General features: G+C 41.7%; 2 protein-coding genes across 4 annotated transcripts in view; one reads left to right on the forward strand and one right to left on the reverse strand.

Moving 5' to 3' along the window:
- Positions 1 to 1,606: 1,606 nt before the first annotated feature.
- Positions 1,607 to 19,041, reverse strand: ZPBP2 (zona pellucida binding protein 2). Its single transcript, XM_061590084.1, has 8 exons — positions 18,939 to 19,041; positions 12,679 to 12,759; positions 12,031 to 12,156; positions 9,117 to 9,278; positions 6,813 to 7,031; positions 4,453 to 4,538; positions 3,116 to 3,293; positions 1,607 to 1,704 (listed from the first exon to the last, which is right to left on the reverse strand). Exons 1-8 carry the CDS (start codon positions 19,039 to 19,041, stop codon positions 1,607 to 1,609), a joined length of 1,053 nt encoding a protein of 350 aa, XP_061446068.1.
- Positions 19,042 to 21,227: 2,186 nt separating this feature from the next.
- Positions 21,228 to 26,590, forward strand: part of IKZF3 (IKAROS family zinc finger 3) — a 68,970-nt gene continuing 63,607 nt past the window's right edge. For 2 of the 3 annotated variants that reach the window (XM_061589420.1, XM_061589421.1), the window contains exon 1: positions 21,228 to 21,300. In XM_061589420.1, coding sequence (XP_061445404.1) covers positions 21,294 to 21,300 — 7 coding nt within the window. In that variant the 5' untranslated portion in view covers positions 21,228 to 21,293. Of the gene's footprint in view, positions 21,301 to 24,094; positions 24,107 to 26,590 lie in introns of those variants that run through there. The other variant, XM_061589422.1, reaches the window with a different exon arrangement.

Below are 26,590 nucleotides of genomic sequence, written 5' to 3' on the forward strand. Positions count from 1 at the left end.
CTGGGCTCCCAGCCAGGCTCTCCTCCCCATGGTGCCATACCAGCTCGACCTACCTCTACAATTAAAATGCATCCACCGAGTTCTGGCCTGTCCAATTGGCTCTTTTGTCATGCTATGGCATCTTAAGATGCATTTTATTTATTCTACCACAAGTGCCAGATTGCCTTTCTGTGACTATCAAGAGAGAATGCCTTGGCCAATAGGGTAGGGGCAGCTTTCCCCCCATTCTCTTTCAGACTGGGGTGGGGGGAGAGATGACAGAAGGTAGACATTGGAGAAGGAAACTGTGAGGGTGGGAAACGTATGAACTGGGTCAAAGTGAAGTGAAGTATCAGGAACTTCTGGTCTGAAACAGGGACTGAGGTGATAACTCCTTACTCACTGCATCATCAGGAGTGCTGGTCAGAAGGTGCAACTGCAGGCAACACTCAGAAGGTTCTTGGCAGAACCTTCCTAGTCAAATAGACAGGTGGTCAGGAGGGACAAACCACCTCCTGCTTCCTCTTATATAAAAATTGCAGTCTGCTGTTGCACTGTAGTCTGAGTAGCAAGCTTATCTAGGGAAGCTACCCAGCTGCTCATTAGTGCCTTTGGCTCCCTTCTGATCTCCCCAGCCTGCCTTCTGTCACTGTGTACACTCTGTTGCCTTCCCAGCGCTGCTGTGCTAGATCTTGCAAAACTCATGCCCGTGCATATTTGACAGTAGCAAAAGAGATGTAGAAAGATTGATCTTCTCAACAGCACATAAAAGATCTAGAAATGGAGGTTCGAGACATTACACTAAAACCGAGGTTGTGATTCCTTCCGAGTACTCTGATTCAGAGCAGGAGTGGGAGGAACTTGAGGAAGAGGACTCTGAAGGGTAGGAAGTGAGGGGTGAGATATCAGAGCAGAGGCCTTTTGACAAAATGTGATATTCTAATTAGCAAGCTATCTTAATGTGGGCTGGATGGAACAACTACCAGGTGCATGGCTGTGATGGGGAATGGTGTGACTATCATGAAGAGACCTTGAACTTCTGAATTTGCCACTACACTACTGCTTTGCCATGTAAGTGCACCTGGGCTATATTTGTCTCTTTCCACAATGGTCAGTTTGTACCATTAGTCTGCTATAATGAACATCCACTTCCTCACTTATAAGAAAGTGCACTTGTTCTTGTTTTTCGGTGGGAGCCAAGCACATGCAACCCTCTAGATTTTGGACTCCATCAGCCCCAGTCAACATGGCCAATGATCAGGGATAATGGGAGTTGTACACCAAGAACATCGGGAGAGCCGCAAGTTCACCAATCTTGCACTAAAAGCGTGGCTATACCAGTCGTCAAAACCAGCAGTGCATTTAACTCCTTGCTTCTGAATTTTTCTACCCCATGCTGTCAGCAGCCAATGATGTAGAATAGGAACAGGGAATGCAGATCATGATTCAGGTACAGGTAACTTCTACTAAATGTTAGGGGGTTGAGCTAAATGCATGGCTACTGCTTTCACTGGCGTCTTGCCTTGTATTTAGCATAACACCTAGTTTGGACCCAGGATTGGAGTTGAAAATAATGAAATAACAAGGCTTTTAGGGGCTACTCTCCACTTTTCTTACTTGATTTTATTTAGCAGGATTTTGCTCCATAGTATTTAATCCGAATGCTTTTACATGGCTGGCAGACCACTGCGTTGTTTGGGCTGTAGCTCCCAGGGTCACAGGCCACTGCAAACCAAATGGGCAAACAGACACTATCATATTGGAGAAATTAAGCCACTTAAAGGGTTATTTGTCATAACATCCTTGCATCAGTGTAGACTACATACACATATCTATACACACATTTGTGCATGTGTGCACATGCACACACAAATATACTGTAGGACCATATGCAAAAGTGTTGTAAGTATTTGTCTAAGTTTTGCATATAAGGAAAACATTTATTTGTCATTGTAAACTATTTGTCTAATGGCTATTCCCACATCTTGTAGCACTGCATTTATTCCATAAATTCATCACTATATTTATTTTACTGCCAAACATTCAGTGCTTATTATATTATATCATAGACCCAGTCCATAGATTTGCAACATCAAATCATAACAATAGTGACAATGGGAAACACAACAGATTTTACAAGATGGAATAGCAAATATAGTTAAGAACTCTGACTGTGTGTGCATACAACAGCTAGGGCTGTGTGAACAGTGGGCTCTTCAAAAGTACTTATTGCCCCAATCAGCTATCTGTGGAGGGGATAACTCCCCCTGTACTATCTCAAAAGCATATAGGTGCAATTACACCTTTTAAAAGTAGGAATGGATGAATCTGTCTATTCAGGTCAGTACCACTGTTGCATGTTTCCCTTTAATTGCTTTCTGTTGCTACATCTAACTGCTAAAACACCCCCTCTCAACTCAGAATAATAATTAAATATTTTCTCTTAAAACACAAATATAAACACACATTTTGATATATTTTAACTGCTACATTTGGAAAAGTGTAAAAGGCAGTGGATAGCTAAGTTCCAAGCCCTAAAGGGATGTGGGACACAGGCTCAGGTCACAAACTTGCATACAATTTACATATGCTTGCACAGTTAGGTTGACTTTTGGGGGGAATTTCTCCTGTAAACAACATTTTTAAAAATTAAGTTAAAAAGTGGAGAGGGGGCAGAAAGGGTCTGAATCCCTCAAGCATGCCTGGTTTGTAGTGGGCATCCCTGGCAGCCAGATTTGGATGAGGTGTCCTCTAGTGTCCACAGTACCATCTGCATATACCTATCTGGTATAATAATTTCTTCAGGGCATTTCCATTTTGCAACTCTGGCCACTGTAGTTACAGTTAACATACTGGAGATAAATTCTAAATCACACATTTTGACACTGATTTTTTCCTCTAAAATTCTCCTGTCTAAGATGGTAGGCAGAGTTAAATGCCTGCCTTTACATTACTTGATTTAATCGGACAAGTCAAGTGAGCATTAACAGCTGGGTGATTTGTGGCCAATCACCCTCAGCCTCTGCTACCTCACAGAAGTGAGGATAAATGGGGAGCAACCCACCTGAAGCCATGTATGCTACCCTGATCACTTTGGAGGAGGGGGTGAGGGTGGGCTAAATAAATAAATAATTACCACAGCAATTTGCACAGTCATTGTGGATGATGTCATTCTTCCCAAACCCAGGGTGACAGCTGTCCAGGCGAGTGACTTGGAAACTATGGTCTACATAATGGATTGCAGGGCTGTTCTGAAACTCATGTCTCAGGATATACTGCTGCCTGCGGAAAAACTCTTCAATGAGCCATTGGGCCTAAAACATACAATGAAGTGAGAAAAATAACCATTTTCATCTTGCCTGCATATTTCAAGGTTTTATAGTTAAATAAATGTTTAAGATGGGCTTATTCATATACATTTCTTTGACACTGTCAGTACACTCTATAGCAACTATCCCCCCCATTTCATTATAAAAAGGAGCAAGTTTCTGCTTGCTATAAATGATATGCTTACAAATGAAAGTGCCTGCAAAAAAAACTCCTTTGTCATTTAAGGCATTGAGCTTCTATGCTCTGTTTAAGCTGCTTGCTCCATGTGCTTTTAAGTGCCAGCAATGTGCTGTGTGCGGGGTTTCCCACTCCTGCAGTGTGCACAATGAGAAACTACATCTGCTGAAATCCCCCTTCCCAGTTCAACACAACAATGAAAGGTACAGGAGCCCTACCTCCTGTTCCATCTAGTCACTTTAGGGCTATTCAAGTTCACTTAATCTCTTTGCCCTGTGATTATCCCCTTCTTTTCCTGTTAACACTGCCAGCCTCCTTGTTCAGGAGATTGGCATGGCAGCCTTATAATAAAGTGCATGTGGCAATGGTGGTTGGTGCCCTAGGGAACTGGTAGGGAAGAAATCGGGGAGATCAAGCACAGGTGGAAGCAGAGCCAATGACAGACAGAACCAACTAATTTTAGTTTTATCCCCATCCTCCTTCCTGCTGAGTTCTGCAAGGGCAAAACTGAAATTAATACCCACTACCACCCCCTGGGCTGGCTGTACGTAAGGAGGCAGACAGGTGGGGGCTGGCTAAGGGCATAATGAGGTTGATGGGGTCAGTATCCTATTTGCCCTAATAGAGCAGCTACCACTGACACGTGGGTGCGCATTTACAGCAGTGTAAGAAAAAAAGATCAACGCAGAATGTGCATGGAGCAGGTATTGATCCAACGTATGTCTGTTGGGGAGTGGGGTCACTTATCTATCCCCACCACAAAAAACAACTATAGTAATACTACAGGAGAGGGTGATTTTGACTCTTCAGAGTGCATAGGACAATATATGTTAAGGAGCAGGGAATATATTTACATATTATAAGCTGCACTGAGCTTGTTTCCATCCACCCTCGTTATTTATATGGTATTTTGGAATGTATAAATATTTATTTTGAAGTTTGAAAAAGTTTTAAAACATCTCTGACCTTTTGAGCACGACTGTTGGTCACATCTTCACAGTCATGGGTAACCTTGTGGCAAATAACTTCCCAACCAGGAGCAAATGGGCTGACTAAGAGGCAAAGAAAGACAAGTACTGATGAAAAATCATTTTTCTGTGAATTCTGACTAAAGAATCACCAAGGAGTTGGAGTTAGGGATGGAATTTTTGCATGCAATCCTTGATTAGAGTTGCTTCCAGGTAACGATGTTTAGGACTGCAGCCATAAAGGCCATCTTCCTCTAAACTACACTATCTCTGCTTGTTCAGGAGTGTTAATAGCAAAAAGCAATTGATCTACGAGACACATAACCTGTCTTACAGCTCCATCTTTGGGCCAGTAAGGGGGGGAAAAAATCTAAACTCTTAATGTGATGGGAGAAGCAAGCAACAGAGAAAGGAATGTTTGGCTTTGGGTATATACCACAATTGGATACCATGGACAGCAACAGAAGGCATGGCCTAGGATCAGATATCTTGAGTGAAGCCTTTCACCATTCATTTCTCTGCCATAGAAGCCCAGTGCATTGCAGTGAATTCTGAGGCATGGACTATGATGTACACAGAGCTCATGATGGTTTTTTTGGGCGTTCTCATTACCCCATGTGAACTGAGAACCAACAGTTTCTGGAGGCTGCTTATTGCAAGGGAGAGCCAATGGAGATGTGCAAGCCATCTTTCAGGAAGCTTGTGTGCCATTATTACACTTGTTATTGTGGAACCCCTTTACCCTAAGAACATCAAGTTTCCCCAGTACAGTTTGAAAACCATTTGGCCTGTGACTCACCACAATTCTCTGTACATATTGGATTATACAATTGCTGTAATACCCAGAGCTTGGAAAATTTACTTTTTTGAACTACAACTCCCATCAGCCCAATCCAGTGGCCATGCTGGCTGGGGCTGATGGGAGTTGTAGTTTTAAAACAGTAACTTTTCCAAGCTCTGATAATACCTGGCCTACACTGTGGCCATCAAGACCTGGTCTTGATGCAGAGATCACCATGTAAACCCATGGCTACTGCAGGAGAGATCATAGCCCCATTGCAAAAGAGGCAAACTCTCTGAAAGGATGGTGATGAGGTAATGTGTTTTTACAAATAATGTTTGTTCACATATTACACCCACTACCACCCCATAAGTAACCTAGGATGGAGATCCATAGCCTTATTTGGATATTTTGCTCACAGGCAAAACCTATACGTAAGCAAGGAGAATGGGGGTGAGTGTGTTTTCTGCCACCCTATTGTCATTCCCATTGTCCTTCCTTGTGGAGAGCAAAGGTATGAAGAGGGGATCCTCCTCTGCTCACAGAAGTGAAATGTACAGGGAGCCTCCATAGGCAGAAGAGACTCCCTGCTCCAGAGCTGGAGGGTCACTGTGATGGTGACAGGGATGGGCAGACCGTAGCACACTCATTTCTTCTCTTCCAGCTTGTGTGTAGGTTTTATATGTGAGAAAAATGCTAGAATAGGCTAAGGATTAGTGTGAAATACACTCCCTCTATGTACAGAGTTCACCACTGAGTAAGCACATCAAACCTCATACACCTGGGGTTAGAGAGAAGATTTATGGGGCAGAGTGTGTGATTTCCTGGTAGTTTTCAACCTTGGCATTTCTAATTTCAGAAACTGAGTGCCACAAAATGACAGCGTCTAGCTGTGCATCAGATAGTTGTGATTTTCATGGTTGCTATGTCATGATATCCACGTGGACCTCAAGTGTCTGAAAGGGATTGTGGCTATGGTGATTACATCATTTGTAAGTGGGTCATTGAAAGCAAAGAGATAACACTCATTGGACCTTTTCAAACAATCTCGCTCAGGGGTGACTAATCCATGGCCTGCAGGCTGGATCCAGATCACCAAGCCACAGGAACTGAGCCACCAGCCACTGCAGATTTATCTTTTGATCAGATCAGTAGATAAAGCACTCTGCCTGATCTTTAGAGAGTGATCATTAAAGAGCAGGCTATGCCCTTTCTCTTCTGATCTCAGGAGATAAAATCCCTGTTTGCTTGTCGCTAGGGATTCTTTCTAAAGAACAGTCAGAGGGATCTTTTCCTCTGATCTTACTGCTAAACCCTACAGCACTGAGATAGGAAATAAGCCCTTTGTCTGCTGTTTAAGAGTAAAATGCAGCATTTCCTTTTACTCTTGAAGAGCAGAGGACTTATTTCTAGTCTCAATGCTGTGCTGCTGAACACTAAGATCAGAGATTAAAGATCCCTCTGACTGATCCTTACAGGTCCTCCCTAAATAACTAGCTCTGTGTGGATCATCCCACCACTGTTTCCTGATTATCAAAGGCCATGGTGACAAAGCAGAGCCATTCCTCTTCTGTTACCTTGAAAGACAATGAACAGCTCATCTTCTAGCCCATGTTTTGGTCGCTTGACAGAATAACACCTGTATGACGGCTCTATGATGTGACACATCAGGTGAGAAATCAGGTTGTTCAAGATTTTATTTAACTCTTCAAAGAATTGTTCATTTGCTGCTAGATGACAGTCTTTGGTTGTAAAGTGAACAGACATTCGATATGTGTAATCTGGTTCTCGATATGCTTTAAAAGATGGAGGGTGGGAGGAGAAATGTGTGTGAATTTAAACAGCATGTAACATCATTTCCTGATCTTGGTAATCATATTTATTAATTTATAATAAGCTACTCCTACAGTAGCCAGGAGTTGTACATAAAATAAAAGACCCAGGCCCTGCTCTCTCAGGCTTACAGTGTAAGAGAATTCATTGTTTTCAGGCCTCAATCAATATATTTGGGTTGTGAATTCCTTAGAATTTGACCTCAGGTTCAACACCCCAGTTGTGTTGCTGCTATTTCCTTTTCTCCCTTAAAGTTTCTTTCCTTGACTCTAATTGTCAGGGACGAAGCAGGACACATAAGACAAAATCCATGCACAATAGTTATGTTAGCACATATGTTAGCGATGATGTCCATGAGCTGGAATGAGACTGAGCATTCATGTGCTAACCCTTCCCCCTTCTCCTCTTGCACAGCCGGGAAGAAGAGTTGAAAAGTTTCCGTTTTAAGTTAACCATGTTTTTTGGACCACAAAACTGTGGTTAGCATTACTTGCTGTTAGTTTCAAACAAACCAGCTTCAAACTATGGCTTCTGTGGCTGGTTTATTCATACTAACTATAGTTAATGACTGTTAACCATAGTTCCAGGGCTGGAAAACATGGAAAGCTAAAAATGGAAGCTTCTGAACTCTTTCTCCCAGCTATGCAGGAGGAGGAGAGGGAACAGGGGAGCATGAAAGCCCAAGGCTTGGTCAGGCTTGTTCTAACTCATGTACATTGTGTTTAAATTATGGTTTAGCATGACATGTGAACCAGTTTGGTGTGTACATCTGTAGAAAGTGGCTCCCATTGGGCACTTACACATAAGCAATCAATGCAGAAGTCCTGGCTTACTTGTAGAGGGAGGGAAGCAGCGGAAAAGAGAGGGGGTGAGCTTGGCCTACTCTTATGCCTTTTACTGCAAGTTGATTTGGCCTAGCTGGTCCAAAATATGGGCAGGTAATGCTTTCCAGACAATGGAGATACACCCCATACCGAGTGGTGTCTGCAGATCTAGTCGCTGTTAAAGGCACAGGAACAGGGGCCAACGGAAAAGTTGGCAATGGTTAATGGTGCTTGCTTTTCTGGGAATGTTGAAGACCTAGAAGTGTTCTTAGGTTTTAAGACCACGCAGGGTAGTGCGCATTGATCACATAAAATTTGAATTTGACTAACTGTGCTAGAGGAAACACATTAAATGTCTCTTAACCTTGATTTTTTTTTTTCTTTAGCACAGATTGGGGGGGGCACTGAATTTTAATGGAACTGTTGGAGTTCTTAATCTTGACCCTGTGAATAATTTGTCTAGGTAACCACCATTACCAGTTGCTTTACTCCCCACAAGGGGAAAGATACATGGTTCCAATAACTTTTCCCATGTAGGTGGAAAAGTAGTTGTGATGAGCTGCTTGGATCAGAAAAATAGCCCACTGGAAAATTTAGAAACTCCCTCGCCTATGCTGCTGATCCAATCAAATTCAGAGTCCATCACAGGTGTATAAATGTAAGAAGAAAAAACCTGGAAGGCACTTCTGTAACTCCCACGTCATGTCTAGCTGGGGCTAAATCTTTGAGGGTTTGTTGGAGGGAGCCCTTCCTGTTTTCTGCCTCCAAACCAAAGCTTCCTAGCACCCTCCTTCATCCACTCCCAAACTATTTTTCCACCAGCAGGGAAAAAGATACTGCTTGGGTCCATCTACTTTTTTCAATGAAGGAAGAAAGGCAATAGGATGGAATTTTTAGCAGACCTCTTAAATAAACATCTATGCTTTGACTGCAAACCTTTCTCATCTTCTGTACATAATATCTGCTCATGCTTTATACATTTTAAATGGCCACTGTACAACAATTAACTGTGCAGATGTCTTCCTAATAGGGCTGTGGAAGGAAAGGGGACAACTTCATTAGAAGACTGTGTATTTCTCAATAACCAAACTTACTTTGTATGTTGGGCCTTTTGTTTGGGTTGGAGGCTCAAATTAGCCCAATTCAATCCTATTTGTGAGCCTAGCAATTAGGCATGGCCTAGAGTTAGGAGGGCACAGGGAAGACAGGACTTGTTCCTCTTACCATAAACCATAAATCTATATGTCTTGAATCTTTCTTGTTCTGCTTTCATGTCAGATCGGAAAACTCTGTAAGAAAGTGTGCAAGTGTAAGATCCAGACATGTGCTCCCTAAAACCGAGTACCATCATCTTTCCAGTTGCCGTGAGATTCACATAGCTGTTTCCTAAAAAAGAAAGGTAAAGCTAGGTCAACAGACATACAACATGAGCCTAGAGACTCTGGGTTCTAAGGCAGCTGCAGTGGTGCAAAGGATCTGGTAGGAAGGGTCCTACCATACATGCAAAGGGCACCTCAGCTTTGCTTCCTGGGATCAGATGGGACAGCAGCTGCCATTAGAAGTGCAGAGATGAGAACATGACTAGTGACGAGCAGAAATCAAAAGAACTTGGCCTGTTTAATTTTGCAAAAAGGTTAAGAGGATATATGAATCTGCCCTGTAAAACTGGAAGGTGGGGGAAGTAATACAGAAGAGGAAGACCAGCTATTTAGTTAAAAGAAGACAAGGAATGCAAATATTCAACCATTATAAAATTGTGTTTTTAGTAAATTTAACTTGGAAATCAGAAAAAAAGTAAAGCAGCTTGGGAATATCTACACTATATATTTAGCAAAAATTCACTCCACCCCAATCTGGAAACCCTGTAAGAGCCATGAAAGGGGTGTGCATTGCAGTGACTTTTCAGGGTGGGGACAAATTTTGGAGGTAAGAGCAAAATAAACCACTGCTTCTCCTGGCTTGTGGCTGCCATTACTCTCCCTTGTGTGCTCCAAGGCCTCAGAATAATGCTACGTTGTGACACAGCTTCATCCTCTGGTGCATTCTGGGGAAAACATGGTGGCCCTCACTGATGGCCAACATTTCCTCCCAGAATGCCCCCTTAGAACAATGTTACATTATGATGTAGTTTTGCTGCAGGACACTATAGGCAGAGGATGCGGAGATAATGGCAGATACCAATTTAGAGCCATCATGAGGAGCACTGCTGCCACCATGACAAAACAAGCAGCAGTGGCAAAGCAGGGGGCAGCAGGCTAATTTACGGTCCCTTTCACTTACAAATGCCCCTCAAATTTGCCCAAAATTTATCTTTGGGGAACCTTCAGCCCAGTCCTAATCTGTGCTATAAAGTTATATTGGTCACAATAATCATAACTTTCCACAAAGATTCTTAGAAATTACAGTTTGGTGAAGGTGCTGAGAATGGTGTCGTAGATATCCCTAGCACCCTTCTCTCACAGAACTACAGCTCCTAGGTTCCCTAAGAGGAAGGAAACACCTTTACTTCTGTAATGAAGCTTATGCAGCTTATGTGTGCGTAATGATCAAACTAAATATGTTCAATGTAGATTCTTGGCCCACTTGGATTGCCATACCAGAAACTGCTTCTTGGGCACTGTGCTTTTAGTTTCTCTTCTGCATTATAAGCAGCAGCTTGCTGTATGGTTTTTCTCTTCATAAACCACTTTGTATTAAAGTTGTTTCTATTATGCAACCTCTGCATGGCCTCCTCTTCCATGTTACTTTTCCCTAGAGACAGCCTTGTTTGTTCATGTTTCTGTCCTGTCCGTTTCTCTAATAGGGAATATTAGGGGGGCTAATTTTCAGAACATAAGGGACACATAGACGAGAACTGAGTACTCCCTCACTCACCCCTGCCCCTGTGATCTATCACTTCAGGCCCTTTTCTTCCAATTCTGCCCCACTACTGGTATTGGAGTCTGGGAGCAATGGCAGCTGGTGGCTCCTGTGTACCTTGGACAGCTCCATGAAAGTTTGGACTAAAACTCAGAGCAGATTCCACTGCCCGGTTGACAGGGAGCCATCAGCCACGACTGTCTGTGAGAAGGAAACCTCAGGTGACGAACTACAGGAAGGGCTCAGCTCCTTTCGCACTTGTGTTTCTTTTTGTTTTTGTAAAAATTAGATTTCCACACCCAGTTTTAGATATGAATAGTGCAGTTATGAGAATAAACACATGAACCACCACAGGTTTGGTCCTAACTCTGCCAGGATGTTAGAAATATACAACTCTGGAACAGTTTACAAGGAACTCTTTTGGGACCAAAGACTTGCCTAAGGCACACGACAGTGTCTAGCAGAATCATTTTTAACTGCTACAGTGATGGTCCAGTAGGGTTATTTTACACTTCTGATTATTGTGCTCTCCTTTCCCTCCCCAAAGGGCTGAGTGACTTCAGTTTCATCCAACAAAATATTGGCTGGTGTGGAGAGCTACAAAGGCTAGAGATGGGGGCTTTTCAATCTGTGCTCTGCTGGTCCACTATTTTAATTGTGTGGCAAGGGTCATGTCATGTTGTTGTTGTTGTTAATAATAATAATAATAATAATAATATAAAAAATAAAAACTGTGCTCCCCCACCTCCTCTGATTTTAATCAGGATTGCAATATGTTGGAAGGGAAGGATTAATCCTTCCCTCCCCAGCTGCTATCATGAGTAAAATGCTCCCCTCATGCCACAATTAACATTAGAAAAAGCACCCACTGAGACCAATAGGGAGGGAAGAGTTGCTTACCTGAACCACCTGAAGTTATTATCTCTGTCTGGGATCCCAAGAGCTATTACGGGAATGCCCAGTTCCCGCTTTAAAAACAGTTGGTTTCAAACACGATTTGCCATGTGCCAGAGCAACTGACAGTCAGATAACAAAAATTGAACACCCTCTTAGCTTATGTGGAACTACATAAGTTCTTATAAGTTCTACATCAGTTCTTTGGATCCCAGTATACTGCGCTACTTTGGCTCTCTATTCTAATTGTGGCACATTTTGGTTTGGATTCTGTGAGTTGATCTCTATGAGGAGGGGGTGAGTTTGTGGCCCTGCATTCAAGAGAGAACTGAACTAGATAGCCATTGATCCTTTCCTTTTCTGGTTCTGTTGAAGAGTAACTCACGTTTTAGGTTCTGTCCATCTGGCCCAATCCATAGGTAATTGGGGTCTATAACTTCACTTTGTGAAAGAGACAAGTCCATGCAGACTAGAAAGGGGCTGTCTCTGTATACTCTGACATAGACATTCACTGCAAAAAATATGAAATTATCATTTCAGTGAGAACTAGGCCTAAAGAGTAAGCAAAGCCCATGTGTTGGTGCTTGGGCGGGGGGATTTTATCCACCTTGCAGTGACTTCATGAGGAATCCCTGTTGGCTTCAGGTCCCAGAGAACTGCCCCACTATGCCACCCTCTGGACTGGATCCTAGGCAGCTGGGTTTCTGCTGATAGCCCACTGCACAGGCTTCACAATATTCTCAAAATGCCCCTGGATCTGCTGTAAAGGCATAAGATTGGCCTTTTCCTGAATACAAGGAAGATGTTTTGTACTGGCAGGTACAATGAAGCTTTGGGGCTCTGTCCCAATTATATAGCATATAGAATGTCTCTTTATTCTGCCCAAATGACAGAAACAGGCCAGGATGCTCCTGCTATACTTCTATTAATTATCTATGCCCCTTTTCTTGCTAATTATGTATACATACACACACACACACATTGTATTCCCTGCACCCTCTTAATTTTGAAAATGAAAAAAATAACATGTTACCTTTATGGTGGCTGTTGCCGTAAATGTAATTCTTTTTAATTGACCTAACAGAATACTGTGCCTCATCCACTTCATTTTCTACTGCAGGGAAAATAAAATTATGTTATGATTAAGGTACTGGGATTGGACCAGAAAGACTTGGGATCAAATCTCAGCTATCATGAAGCTCGCTGGGTGATCTTGGACCAGTCACTATCAGCCTAATCTTCCTTACAGGGTTGTTGTGAGGATAACAAGGATTACTCCCATGCATGCTGCCCTGAACTCCTTGGAGAAATAGGGGGCACAAATATAAAGTGAGGCTTAATTCCAAAAAATGGCTGTTGGTCTCAGAAGGTTGTCTAGAAGGATATGTGGTCCTCAGGCTGAAAATGTTTCTCCATCCCTGGCAGGAAGGCTCACCTGCACCAAGTCTGATAACTTTTTTATTTGCTCAGTATGTTCAGATTGTAGTGTGTGTGTGTGTCATATAGCTTTTAATATTGTTGGTGCTGAATGTTTTTTGCATTGCCATTCTAGTCTCATAGATTATCTTTTTAAATTATGAAACCTGCTTTGGGAAGCTTAGCCTGAAAAGTGAAATACAAGTAACTTAAATATTAGACATGCACCACCTCTGTTATCTTTTTGGTGCCTACTGAAGACCTTCCTCTTTCAACAAGCTTTTTAAGCAGAGAACTTATCCCAGTCTGAGTCTGTATTGGAATTATTTTTTTGGAAATTTTAAAAGTTTTTTTTTTTAAAATATGTTTTTTAAAATGTTTTCTTTTAATATGTTTCAAAGATGCTTTGTTTTCATATGTTTTGAAAGATGTTTTATTTTAATAGTTGTCATAGAAAAAACTATTTCAAGCTTTGTTTTGTTTTTAAGTCTTTTGTTTTTAAGATGTTTTAGAGTGTTTTAGTGTTTTTGTTTGCTGCCCTGGGCCTCCTTCTAGGAGGAAGGGTGGGATATAAATAAACAAATAAATAAATAAAGTAAAGGAAGGAAAATAAACAGGGGAAAGTAGTCCAAATTCAGATTAATGCAAGTATGGCATAAAGTCAAGATAATTAATGCTATAAGTTGCTGCCAGGGAGTCAAATCAAATCTGAACCAGAACTAATGACTAGTTTTCTTTTTTCCTGAACTGGAAAAGAATCTGAACCATCCTGTGAAAGTCTCTGTAGAACTGGTCCTGAACTGGAATAGTCCGAGGGGGGGGGAACAGGTGGTGCATCGAGAAGGGAAACAGATTTGTCCTCCTTCCCCCCAGCCCCCCCCAGCCACCACTTAACACTAGCAGAGTACCCCACTACTTTACCACTACAGCAGAGCTGCCAGCAGTGCTCCTAAAGGGCTCTCCAGTTAGCTCTGAAAGGACTCTTCCCCAGACTGAGGTACTGTGAGTGAGATGGAGAGAGTGCCTGATGCCGTCATATGATGGTGAAGACAGCCTATTGTGTTTCAAACTGGAAGTTATGCTCTATTTCTATTTGGGTGCATTAACAGTTGAATCTGAAACTGCAGTTTGATGTAAAATCAGACTGATTACAATATGTTGCTACTTAAGCAATAACTCTAGCTGTTGGAAAAAACAAACTTGGCTTGCCCAAGATGCCTGTTTTCAGCCTGCTATGCTTAAACTACTCCACTTAAGGAAAGGTGGGCATGGTCAATTTAAAACAAAGAGTACACCTAGAATGTTGCTAGAATATATTTCACCTCCCACTGTTTTATCTTGTGCAAACTGAGATACTCCTCATGTCCATTGAAAACCATTCTGCAGAACAGTCAGTGCCATTATTCTGCAATTGTCTTTGGAGCTTTATTTTAGTGTTGCAAAGTGTTGCTGTACTTCACATATTCACAGAAGCAAAAGAAAATGATTTGACTATAGGAAACTTCACTAAAATTGCAAAGTAAATCAAACATATTTAAAGTGTCTATCTGAACCATATCAGCTGTTTTAATATTGTTGCTTCCTCCCTGCTAAAACAAGATCAGCAGAGCACATGTCTTGTTTCTGTTATTTGGGCTGATTGCAGGTGTTGCCACCACTCACCATATGCTCAGAGGCACATGTTACCAAATTCTTCCAAGCTACACTGTGAAAGATCAACCCAAATTGTGTTTGCATTTTGACAAATTTGTAGAGCAGTACAATATCTCAGAGAGGTCAGGTCTCCTGCTCCCCTGGTGCATTCACTATAGCTGCCCAATTTCCCTGCTTTTTAAAGTTTGATAGAAATAACTGTTGGCTATAGGTACATTCTTAAACCGCAAGGTTTTTTTTGCCTATTAGTGAATTTCTCTGCTTTTTAGTCCGGGAGGTAAGAAATGGGATCCTGTGCAAGTTTGGTGAGAATGGATTGATCATTTGCATGCTTATTGAGTTCAGTGGGATTTACTCCCCTGCAATCATGCTTAGGATAGGATAGGTGAAACTGAACACAGGAGATGGGGAGGGGAGGAGGGGGAGGGGAGCAGGCAGAAGGGGGAGGAGGGCAGGTTTGATCATTTGCATGTTATCGAGTTCAGTAGGATTTACTCCCGTGCAATCATGCTTAGGATAGATAAAACTGACCATGGGGAGGGAGGCCTGGAGTAGGCAGGTGAGGAGGAAGAAGGAAGAGGGGAGGGGAAAGGCAGGTTTGATCATTTGCATATTTATTGAGTTCAGTGGGATTTACTCCTGTGCAATCATGGCTAAGATAGGTAAAACTGACCATGGGGGAGGGGTAGGAGGAGGGGGAGGGGAGAGTAGAGGGAAGGGGGAAGAGGGGAGCAGAAGGAGGGGGAGGGAATGGGCAAAAGTAAGGTGATGCGAGGGAGGAGGAGGGGAGTACAATATCTCAGAGTTCAATGGGATCTACTCCTGTGCAATCATGCTTAGGATAGGTAAAACTGATGATGGGGAGGGTGAGGATGGAGGGGGAAGGAGGAGATTGGAAGGGAATGTGGAGGGGAAGGGAGGGGTGAAGGAAGGGGGAGGGAAGGGGCAAGAGGGAGGGGACAGGAGGGAGGAGGAGGAGGGGAGGGCAAGTTTGATCATTTGCATGCTTTCTGAGTTCAGTGGAATTTACCCTTGTGCAATCATGCTTAGGATAGGTGAAACTGACCTGGAGGAGGGGCAGGAAGGGGAGGAGATTAGGTGGGTGGGCACTGGGCAGTGGTGAATCCCCTTTCCTTTCCAAATGGAAAACATTGTGAACATATTCTTTTTCAGGGTTTCCCCGGCCTTTTAAACCTGTCCCTGGCCACATCCACACCAGACCTTTATTACACTTTAGACAATCATGGCTTCTCCCAAAGAATCCTGGGAAGTGTAGGTAGTGAAGAGTGCTGAGAGTTGCTAGGAGATGTCCTGTTCCCCTCACAGAGCTTGAGTCAGAGTGGCTGACTGTTAAACCACTCTGGCCACTGGAGCTTTGTCAGGGGAATAGGAGTCTCCTCTTAGCACCTGTCACAAACTACACTCTCAGGATTCTTTGGAGGAAGCCATGACTGTCTCAAGTGAAATCAAGGTCTGGTGTGGGTGTGTCCCCCTGATTAGCCAAGCAGCTGTGAGTCTGGCTTTTAAAACACTGACAGTTGGTTTTTACTGAGCATGCCAGGCCTTATCATTGAATTCAATGGCAAATTTCTTAAATTAATTAAAAATCAGCCAGGCATTTTTTAAACTTTTAAACTGCAGAAAATGAAGGTCAGAGTATGGGGCAAGGTCAGTAATAGGACTACAGTTACTCTGTGAACATGGCTGATTTTTTATTAATTTCAACAAATTACAAGAACTCTGACAGAAAGAAGTCCAAAAGGGGTCTCTCTCTCTCTCTCTCTTTTTACAATTTGAACTTCGATACTCTCTGACTGTTTTGTGTAGCACCATGAAAATGTAAAGGGTTGTTAAGCAAGCATTTCTCAGTTCAGGACTATAAGTTTTGTAAAGTTTTGTCTTGAAATGGGCTTATGGGAAGTACTCTTGTGGCTGTATAATCAGGTTTGAGGGCATAAAATAAACCAAACGTCTTGGAGGATTTATATATGTATTGTCCGCAAAACATGCCATAATAAATTGGTTCTGTCTTTAAGGATACCACCAAATGCTTTTGTTGCTTTTGCAACAGACTTTAATTATATATTGTGTTTTCCTGGTTTCTGTCCTCTACCTCCTTCAAGCCTGGGCCTGGGAACTGCCAGGCAGGGATTGGATTTGAGGCTTGCTTCCTCTTCAGTGTAGAAGCAACTGTACCAGTCGGTAAAGATAAACAGCATGTTGGAGGAAGGAAAGGAAGGAAAGTACACCACTGCCCTGAGATGTAACTGAGTGTTTCTCCATACTGCAGTGCTCAGCCAGCCCTTCTGTAGGTGGGCATTAAAGACTAAGCCATTGCTGACTTGAATTGAAACCTTTTATTTCTAACCTTTGACCTAAAGGGTTGTATACAAAAGTATTTGATGTTGATGCTGATTAAACAGTTCATACATAGGTGCTCAGAGCCAGTGTGGCGTAGTGGCTAGAGTGTTGGACTATGACCTGGGAGACCAGGGTTCAAATCCCCACACAGCCATGAAGCTCACTGGGTGACCTTGGGCCAGTCACTGCCTCTCAGCCTCAGAGGAAGGCAATGGTAAACCACCTCTGAATACCACTTACCATGAAAACTGTATTCATAGGGTCGCCATAAGTCGGAACCGACTTGAAGGCAGTCCATTTCCATTTACATAGCTGCTAGTCCTATAGACCCTCCAGAATGGTAGAATGCAGCAGTCAGCCTCTGAGTTAAGGCCCTGAGAATCAGAGAGGTGAGTGAGTGGGCTTTTCCAGGCCCAGAAAGCCTGAGGACTCACCCCAGGCAATGTGGAACATAATGTGTAGGAGGAAGGCTCACTGAAGAGGGCTGTTCCACTTCTGCCTCTGTGAGTTCTTGCTTCCCAGTGGCTTAACAATATTTTGAACACCTTTTATGTCTGGTAGATAATCTATATAATAGCAGAGAGGTGCTACAGTAGGTAATGGGGAATGGTACTAGTGACTGTGGGATTGGGACTGAGAGGAAGCAGGTTCCAAGAAATTCAGGAGGAATGTCAAGCAATGTGAGGATAAGGCAGTGTGTGATGGTCTCATACTGTTCTTAACAATAACTATACCCCACCCTTCCTCCAAAGAGGAGCCCACGGCAGCAAACAACAAGTGATAAAACAATAAATACATCTTTAAAATATTGCATGTTAGTCTCTAGTAAGGCTGGACAGGATATCACACACATACAATTTTACAGGACCATTCACCCCCTTCAAAAGTGTGTGTGTGTGTGTGTGTGTGTGTGAATATTGGCAACTTTAGAGGGCCAGGCGAATATGAAGGACTTCTGAGTAAGGGATGGCTTTATCTTAAAGAATGCAGTGACATGAAAAAACCCTAATCATTTCCCATAGAACCACTGCACTGAGCAGATGACTCTAGGCATTCTCAAATATGCGCATTTAGTTCACATGGCGTGCCGTCCAACCCTTTGAAACTTCATAATTGCTCTACATGACCTAGGCATGCAGCATCTAGCACACATACAGAGATCAAGCAGCTGCACATTGTGGAAGAAAGTAGACAGTGGTGAATAAGCTGTGTTTTATAGAATTTGTCTGACCATATTGGTCTTACTGAGGAACTCCCAAGAGGACATTCAAGGAGAACATTGGGATTCAGAACAAAATTTAGAACAAAAGTTATGCTAATGCTGTTGAAGGGAATTGGCTAGTTGCATCATCAGTAAATAAAATCCCAGTCCAAGGTATATTCTGTTTCCTTTTATCCAGTTTGTGTTGTAACTAAGTAGAGAAAACCGATCAAAATAAGTGGTTGCTGGAACAGAAAAAATGAATACTAAACAGCCATAAATGTGATTGCAGTACATTAAAAACTTCTCTTAGAGTAGCCATATCAGGGCAGATTCCCCGCACACCTTGAAATCAGCCATCAGGGGTTGCTTTGAGCCAGGAACTTGTTTCCCATATCAGGCTCAGCCCCAGAACATGTGAATGAATAGAAAAAGTATCTCTGAGCATATATAGAGTGCATGGGATAAGTAACCACAGCAGATCCTTACATACATCTGTGATCAAGAGAAAGGGCTTTTGGTTTAGGAGGATGCAACTTCCTGATCAACCTGAGACCCAGCACCTCTTGTTTTTAAAAATAAAATACTGTGCTGGGGTAGGTGCATGTGTTAATGGTATTAAGGACCCATCGTACTGCATTTATAAAATGGTTGTCAGTTACCTTGGGTCAGGGCCATGAGAGTGTCCAGCATGACCCCCATAGTGAGGAGAAGGTGGGGGGCAATGCACAGGGGAAAGGACAACCAACCGTTGCCACCTTGCATGGTGCAATGGAGAGTCCATCCTTCCCTGCTACTCTGGCCCTCTCAGCCTTCTGTCCATAAGGGGAGAAGAGGAAAATAGAGACCCCTCCCACATCTAGGTGGTGTTCCAACTGTCATACCAACGGACTTCCCAACATGCTTTAAAGTAACCATGGCTACCATTCTTCCTCAATTGTTATAGAGAATGTTGGGATTCTTTGGAGGCTCATGAGAATCAGTAATGGTGGACATGGATCTCTGGAAGACAGTCTTCCCCAGCAAGATGCAGGTGCAGGAGAACTTTGGGTGGGTTCTGTCCCATCCTTAGTCTTCACAGGGTAATTCTGAAGTCCAACAGCCCCAGCCAGGTTGCCCCATGAATAGGGTGGCCATGTGTTCTATTTTACAATATTCTCTTTGAAGAGCTGAGGACAGGCCTCCATTGGAAATGCTGTCCCGTCCACATCTGTTTTAAAGCTAAATAACCCTAAGAAGGGAGAGTGGCAGGGGCCTTAACATAGCCCATCAACAGTTAGCACCTGGACAGCAGACCAAGCAGGCACAAAAGTCACCTGATCACAGTCTTCTCCACTATGATGAGATGTTACATTTCTGTTTACATTATAGTAATTATTTTTATTAATTTGCATCTATAATGTAACTGAGCATTTGCAAATTTTATGCAAATCTGTGCCCATTGTTTAGCGATGCATCTCCTTGTGTGTGTGTGTGTGAGGGCTTAAGTGTTCACCACATACATGAACTGACTTGTGTGTATGTGTGCTCCAGAACATGGCCCAGAGCCTTCTGCAGAGTCTAGGGGCTCCTCTCAGCAAATAAACTGATGTGGAGGAAAAGGTTCCCTGGATGTAGGGATGGATGAATCAGTCAGTTATTAGTTCTCCCAGTTTCTCATTTTTCCAGTCAGTTCTCCTCATTTCCAGACCAGTTTGTGACTTACCAGTCACAAACTGGTCTGGAAATGAGTATGACCAGATCAACATACTGTTTGTATGAAAATTCGTCAGCATTTTAGTGCAAATTTCTCCTAATAAATACATTTTTGTATGAAATTTTGACAAAATATACACATTTTTGCAAGCAATTTCTCCAGATATAATGCATTTTGTATGTTATTTTTATTAATATATGCATGTATATGCACACTTTACCCTAATATGTGCATTTTTGTACACATTGCATTGTACATGTTGGAGAACTTTATTGGAGAACTATACTGGAAAATTTGGAAAAGTGTGATTTTCAAAGGATGGCTGTGTTTCAGTTCACATATTGTTTAGAAATTTGGAAGCTCACCTTTAAATGTGAACTGAATAAAATTTGTTCCCCATCCCTATCTAGAGATGTGAAGGCCCAATAAAAAAAAATAAATAGAAAAATTGGGGGAGGGAAAAGTTTTTCCAATTTTTCCATTCCCCCCCCTGAAAAATTGAGGGGGGGGGAATGGTTTTTTTTCCTGAATTTTTCCAGTTTTTTTCTGGGCCTTCACATCTCTATCCCTACAACGATGTAAAAATTTGAAAACCAATCATACATATTTAGAGGTTGTTGTTCCACTTGTCTCATAATAAAGGTCCTGCTGGATCAGACCAAAGGTCTACTTAGTCCAGTCCCACAGTGGTGAACCCTTTTGGGAAGCCCACAAGCAGGGCATGAGCGCAATGGCCTCACTAGCATAAACTGTGTTTGTAACTTTTAGGCTGCAATCCTGCACAAACTTACCTGGGACTAAGTCACACTGAACATAGTGTGACTGTTAATATTTAAAATGTTTTTAAATAATCTGAAAGCAACAGGGAGCAGCACACTATACAGTGCAACAGGGAGTATGTGCACATGCATGCGCACGAACACACACACACAAACACAAACCAACCACCCAGGGCCTCTCAGATCAACATATTGTTGTTTGAGTGCTTGGGAAATGATGTTTCCTTAACAGAAGCTTAGAGAAAGATGGCTGGATTCCTGGCCCCACAAGTGAGTAATAACAACTAAAATTATTTTGCCTCAGGAAAGTGTTTTTGCACCAGATCTGCCACCTTCCCCCACCACCTGGGGGTGCTCTATTCCTATGCAAAATACAACCATTTCCTGTCCTTGTCAAGCCCTGGATGTCATTGTTTCAATGCAAGACAACTCCTTTTTGAAGCAGAAGCCTGCCTGATTGGGAATCTTCTTTTCTTTCTGAAGTTCAGAGGAATCCCAGAACCCAGACGAGAAGCATCTTGGAGCAGCTGCTGTAGAACAAAATGGAAGGTGAGTGATTTGCTACAATTCTGCTGAGTTTTATTTTAGCAAAATTCTGGTTTCCTTTAGTTTCATCTACAAGAAGTGCACACGTACACGTGTACACATAGCCATACACACAAACTCCTAGGAACCACAAAGCTACGTTTGCCAAGACACAATTTCAAAAGGGATGCTGAGGATGTGGGAGGCACATATCTCTTGTTCCCTGTGGGGTCCTGGTGTGCTGCTTCTGTGCATACCAAGTTGGGACAATGAAACAGGCCAAGTGAGCACGAGGGCTGGGAGGGATTCTGTCCATAGAAATGATTGCTATCATTTTTCAAATGTAACTTTGTAACTATGAGAACTAGGAGAGCAAGCAATGCAGTCTCTCCAGTTTCACAGCTGTGTTAAATTCTTTACTAAAACCTGCTCTTCCAACAATTAAAAAAGTTTATACACACACCACACAACACAGGCACAAATGCTGGGAGAGCAGAAGTATCTAGAGGTCGTGTTCTGTGTAAATGATGGGAAAATCTATTGTTTTATCTGACTTTTCTAAATTTTACTTAAATTTTCTCTCTGCGTCTGTTAGGATTTTGCAACAAGAACAATATATTAAAGAAAGTATTGAGCCCCCATAAAATACTCCTTCCAGAATGCCATCATTTACAAGATGCTATTCTTACCTAGACCCCAGTTGATTATTGGCTACTAATATATTGTAAATCTCTGGAATAACATTTTAAAATGCATAATTTAAAATGCTTAACAAGACAAAGCTGAACTCTTCTGGTAGGCTCATTGCAGTGTAGGTTGATGGTTCACTCTGTTTTAGGAAATACTTTCTCCTCTTCCCATTTTCTTTTTTCAGACATGTTTTGTTTCTCTTAGTCCATCCATACACGTCCTACACACACACACACATATATATATATATATATATATATATATATATATATATATATATATATATATATATATATATATATATATATATATATATATACACACATAATGAGATGTATACACATACCAGCAAAATACTTGTCATAAGTTACAAATTTCAGCTAAATTGCTTTACAAAGTAAACTAAGATTGCAGTCCTATGCAGACTTGCTTGAGAGTTAAGCCCTTTTGAACATAGCAACATAGCAAGATTTATGTATAACTGAACAAGAATCAGGCTGATTGTAAAGTAACAATTCCCATTTTCCTTTTTTCCTTTTTTAAAATTCATTTCATATTCAAGTTTAGACCGACTGTCACTCATCTGTGGATTGTAAGAGATGGTGTCTCTTGCTTTAGATGTGACATTGCAAGTGTGTCACTTTTAAAAAAAGTTAATTGGGCAGTTATTAACAATTTAAATGTTAACCCTTTCAAATGTTAATTTTGTTTGGCATTCAGAGCAGTTTGCCAGCATAGTCCCAAGAGATATAAAGTTGGTATGATGGGATTTTTCATTTAACCATCTTCTATTAACATTAAGAGTTTTGGATTCCAAAGAACTCTTCATTCAGCAAAAGAGATGGGTAGATCTGATTTACCAAGATCCTTTTATGCCATCCAAGGGGTTGGAATTTTGATTATAACCCCATAAGGGATGACCTTTGTATCTTATATTTATTGGATATCTCCACTTTCTAAATATATTTCATTTTTCATTTATTTATTTTTTAAATTTGACAAATGAAATTTTATTCATTGCTGCTAAGTATGGTCTTCAAAAATTAGTTACTTCTCCTTATGGAGGCTTTATTCCTAAGTATGTTTACTTAGAAGAAAGCCCCTTTGAAATCAGTGGGGTATTCCTCTGAGTCAACATGATTAGGATCGACCTGCAGATATTTGCTTAATGTTAAAACATAGAGCTAGATGCTTTACCCAGAAGTAACAAGGTCCTTGCCCCAGAGGGCTTACAAACGACAACAACAGATAGCATGTTTTATTAGGATTGCATTTTGGAGAAGTATTTGCAATGCCAATGAGATACATAGAAGGGTTTGATATTTTCTGTGTACACCCAAGGAATATAGAATGGATAGCACCACTATGGCTTCTTCTTTCAGATTGTACCTCCAGATTGTATTACTAGCATGCTGATTCTTTCTTTGTTTTTAAATGCCAAAAGCAAGGAGATTTCTTTAAGTTGCATTCCATTTCTTATATTTAGTTCTGTGGACAACAATTGGTCTAGTATGCAATTTCTGTCTTTCTTTCTCTGAAAGCCTCAACATGAGGTCTGAATTCATCAGGAATGTGCTGCTAGCATTTTTAACTTTGCCACATATAAATGTTTGCCATCACTGCCTCTCAGCCTAGCCTACCTCACAGGGTTGTTGTGAGGATAAAATGGAGAGGGGAAGAACTATGTACACCACCTTGAGCTCCTTGGAGGAAAGGCGGGATATAAACACAATAATAAATAAGATAAATAATTTACCCTTAGCTGATACTGTGTTTCAGACTACTTGGCGTTATTCCTTAGGAGCACCTGCATTGCCTCAATACTTCTAGACACCTAGTGACTACTATTATAAACAGTTACACAGGCCTAGTGGGTATAGATGTCAAAGTGTCAAATTCCTTTGGTTAAAAAAAAGGGGGAGGTTGGGTCCACGCAACTGTTTGACTTGCATTTCTAGCTTTGTTAATTTTTGTGGCACTTTTCTGCAAATCTCTTCCCCATCCTTTAGTGGCCTCCTCCCAAAGCTGAAAGCAGAAATGGCTGCCCTGTCCTTTGCTTCATAGTTATGGTTTTGTGAGCTCAGCTCTAGCAAACTAGGAAGAGCAAGAGAAGCAAAACATCTCCTTGCATCACACAAACGTATGTAACTAGTGGAGCCCCAACTGTTTCTTTTTCTTTTTTATTGGAAAGCAACCTTGGGAAGCTTAAGAGGAATGGTGGCATGGAGGAAGAGTGCTTAACCATTTCCCCACTGGATATTTTCCCTCTCAGAGTTGTATTCTCCTCAGGGGCTTTTCAACCCAATGGTGTTTGAGATTTGCTGACCCAGTTTGCCTCATGGTGTTCCCAAGGCTGCTATTTGCCTCTGCAGAATGGAAAAGCTCTCTTTCTCCCCAGCCAGTCCTTCATTCAAAATTATGTTCTCTCCTCTGCTTTTTAGATGTTCAGAAGAGACCTGGGTCTCTGGACCTGGGTCTCCTGCCAGATATATGGTTTGACCCTTATAATATAGTGGTCTGTTCAAACAGGGTCTAGTGTACAGATTGGTATTGTTCCTTTTTGACATTTTGTCACATATTGGTCCTCTTCATTCTGTTCCTTCTTACCTAGGTGAATAATGTAGTATGTTGTGAATTTTCCATATGAAGTTTCCATGCTGTGTAGCTTGACCTTCTCTGTACAATTGGTAAGGACATTTAGTTCCAATGCAGTTTCCATATTTTGGGGGGGAGGTCTCTTATGTCTTAAACAGCTGTGTGATAGCCACAATATTAACATAGAGAGATTGGAATATTACCCCATTTCCCACCCTAGGAAAAGCTGTACTTTCTGAATTTCTGCCCATCAAGTAGTGGGCAGTAGTTAAGGGCACAGGAGTTCTGTCAATATTAAAAAGTGATAACTTGCGTTTTGAAAAACCTGACAGCTGGTTGCAGGTAGCAGATTATGTTTTTCACTGAAGTCTGCGTAACAATATTTTAATTAGTGAATGCTGAGTCGTGCATTTTTAAACTGTGACCTCTTTCTTGCACTGCCTATGAGTGTGGCAGTTTATGAAAGTATGAAATCGTCTCTTTTAAAAATAATAATCTCAGTATCAAATATTAGCAGACAGTGGAATAAATGTATGTTTTAACTATAACTTGCCATCTTATACCCCTGAAACAAGCTTGCTTGATTTCTGTGCAGAATTACAGTAATCTTCAGCTGTTTCTCTTTACTAGGGGCAGTCCCTCTTGTCTCATCTGCCCCTGTAAATCATCCCATTTCATTTTTTTGAGAGATTTGGGGAGTGCTGATGCCTTTTAAAAAATCTTAGTATGAGTTGCTAGAGGTGTAATTCTTTGGTATTCAGTCTCTCGCCCCTTAGATCTTAACACTTAAATTTTGGGGTTGGGAATGCATATTTACATGCATGCAAATACATTTGCATCAAGGATGGGGAACCTGTGGCCTTCCATATGTTGTTGGATCACAACTCCCATCATCCCTGACTATTCACCATACTGGCTAGGGCTGGTGGGGGTTGTAGTTCAGCAACATATGGAGGACCACAAGTTCCCCACTTCTGATTTCTGTGGGTACAGTATATGGGTCTCTTTTTCCCCATTTCCTCTCTTACCCCAAACTCTCTATCCAAATAATATATTTTGAGTTGCTGAATGCATATTGAGTTTCAACTATTCTATAATAAGTACCATCCGATCTATTATGTGATCAAATATTATTTTTAAAAATTACGGTAGGTTTTTTTAAGGAAGCTGTTCTCATCAATTTACTAACACTTGCTTCTTCAGAAGGCACTGTAGGGCAGGCTGCTGCAGATACAACAACAGAAAATATTTAAGCAGTATTTAAGTATGTAGTTTTGTGAGGGGGTCCCTTGATCAATAAACTTTGGTGTGAAAATTGGGATTTTAGAAGAATGTTTTGGTTTTAATCTATTATCTGTTGGAAGGTATGTAATCTTCTACCTGGAGGAGTAGATAGCAACTGAAGTCCTTTTTCTAAATCTTTTCTAAAATCACAGTGCTTATTGTTATTGAGTTTATGTTCATTCTTCCAAGGTTGATTTGCTTAATTTCTAAAAAAGCCTTCTCCAACCAAATGTCCACCTGATTATTTGCACTACACCTCTTATCATCCCCAGCCAGCATAGGTACTGGCTCAGGTCAATGGGAGTTTTAGTCCAAAACATCTGGAGGACTCCCGGGTGCAAAAGACTGTTCTAAAGTGTGAGGTGCCAGGGCTCAAGGCTTCATTGAAATCACACCCTCTGACCTGGAAGCCCTTCAATCACAGATGTATGATCAGACTTAGAGAGGCCTTGGTGTAGTCCTGCAGTGATAAGGGAAAGGAACTCTGTGCATGTTCAGAAGCTTTTTCTATCTTTAGTATTACATCTCATGTTTCAGAATTGAGCATTCAGTTCCACTTCTGGGGCTAAGCTCTGGTGAGCCCTGATTCAAATTAGGCTCCATATGCTTGCAGTCTGTCAATGAGATGCAGGTGACAGAACCACAACTGATTATTTAAGGCAGAGATGAGCAACTCACAATTTATGGGCTACATCTAGTGCTCTTCCTACACATACACACACACACACACTAGCCCAGAGGTGTT

The sequence above is a fragment of the Rhineura floridana genome, chromosome 11 (assembly GCF_030035675.1).
Source record: "Rhineura floridana isolate rRhiFlo1 chromosome 11, rRhiFlo1.hap2, whole genome shotgun sequence".
Taxonomy (NCBI): domain Eukaryota; kingdom Metazoa; phylum Chordata; class Lepidosauria; order Squamata; family Rhineuridae; genus Rhineura; species Rhineura floridana.

Bases quoted from the DNA above. Each gene is read 5' to 3' on its own strand.
- ZPBP2 (XM_061590084.1), bottom strand. From the start codon at position 19,041: ATGCAAGGTGGCAACGGTTGGTTGTCCTTTCCCCTGTGCATTGCCCCC. The intron at 4,539-6,812 runs GTAACAGAAGAG...TTTGCCTCTTAG, and splicing joins GCTGTTCATTGTCTTTCAAG to TCAGCCCATTTGCTCCTGGT. The intron at 1,705-3,115 runs GTAATTATTTAT...TTTGGTTTGCAG, and splicing joins TGACTGTGCAAATTGCTGTG to TGGCCTGTGACCCTGGGAGC.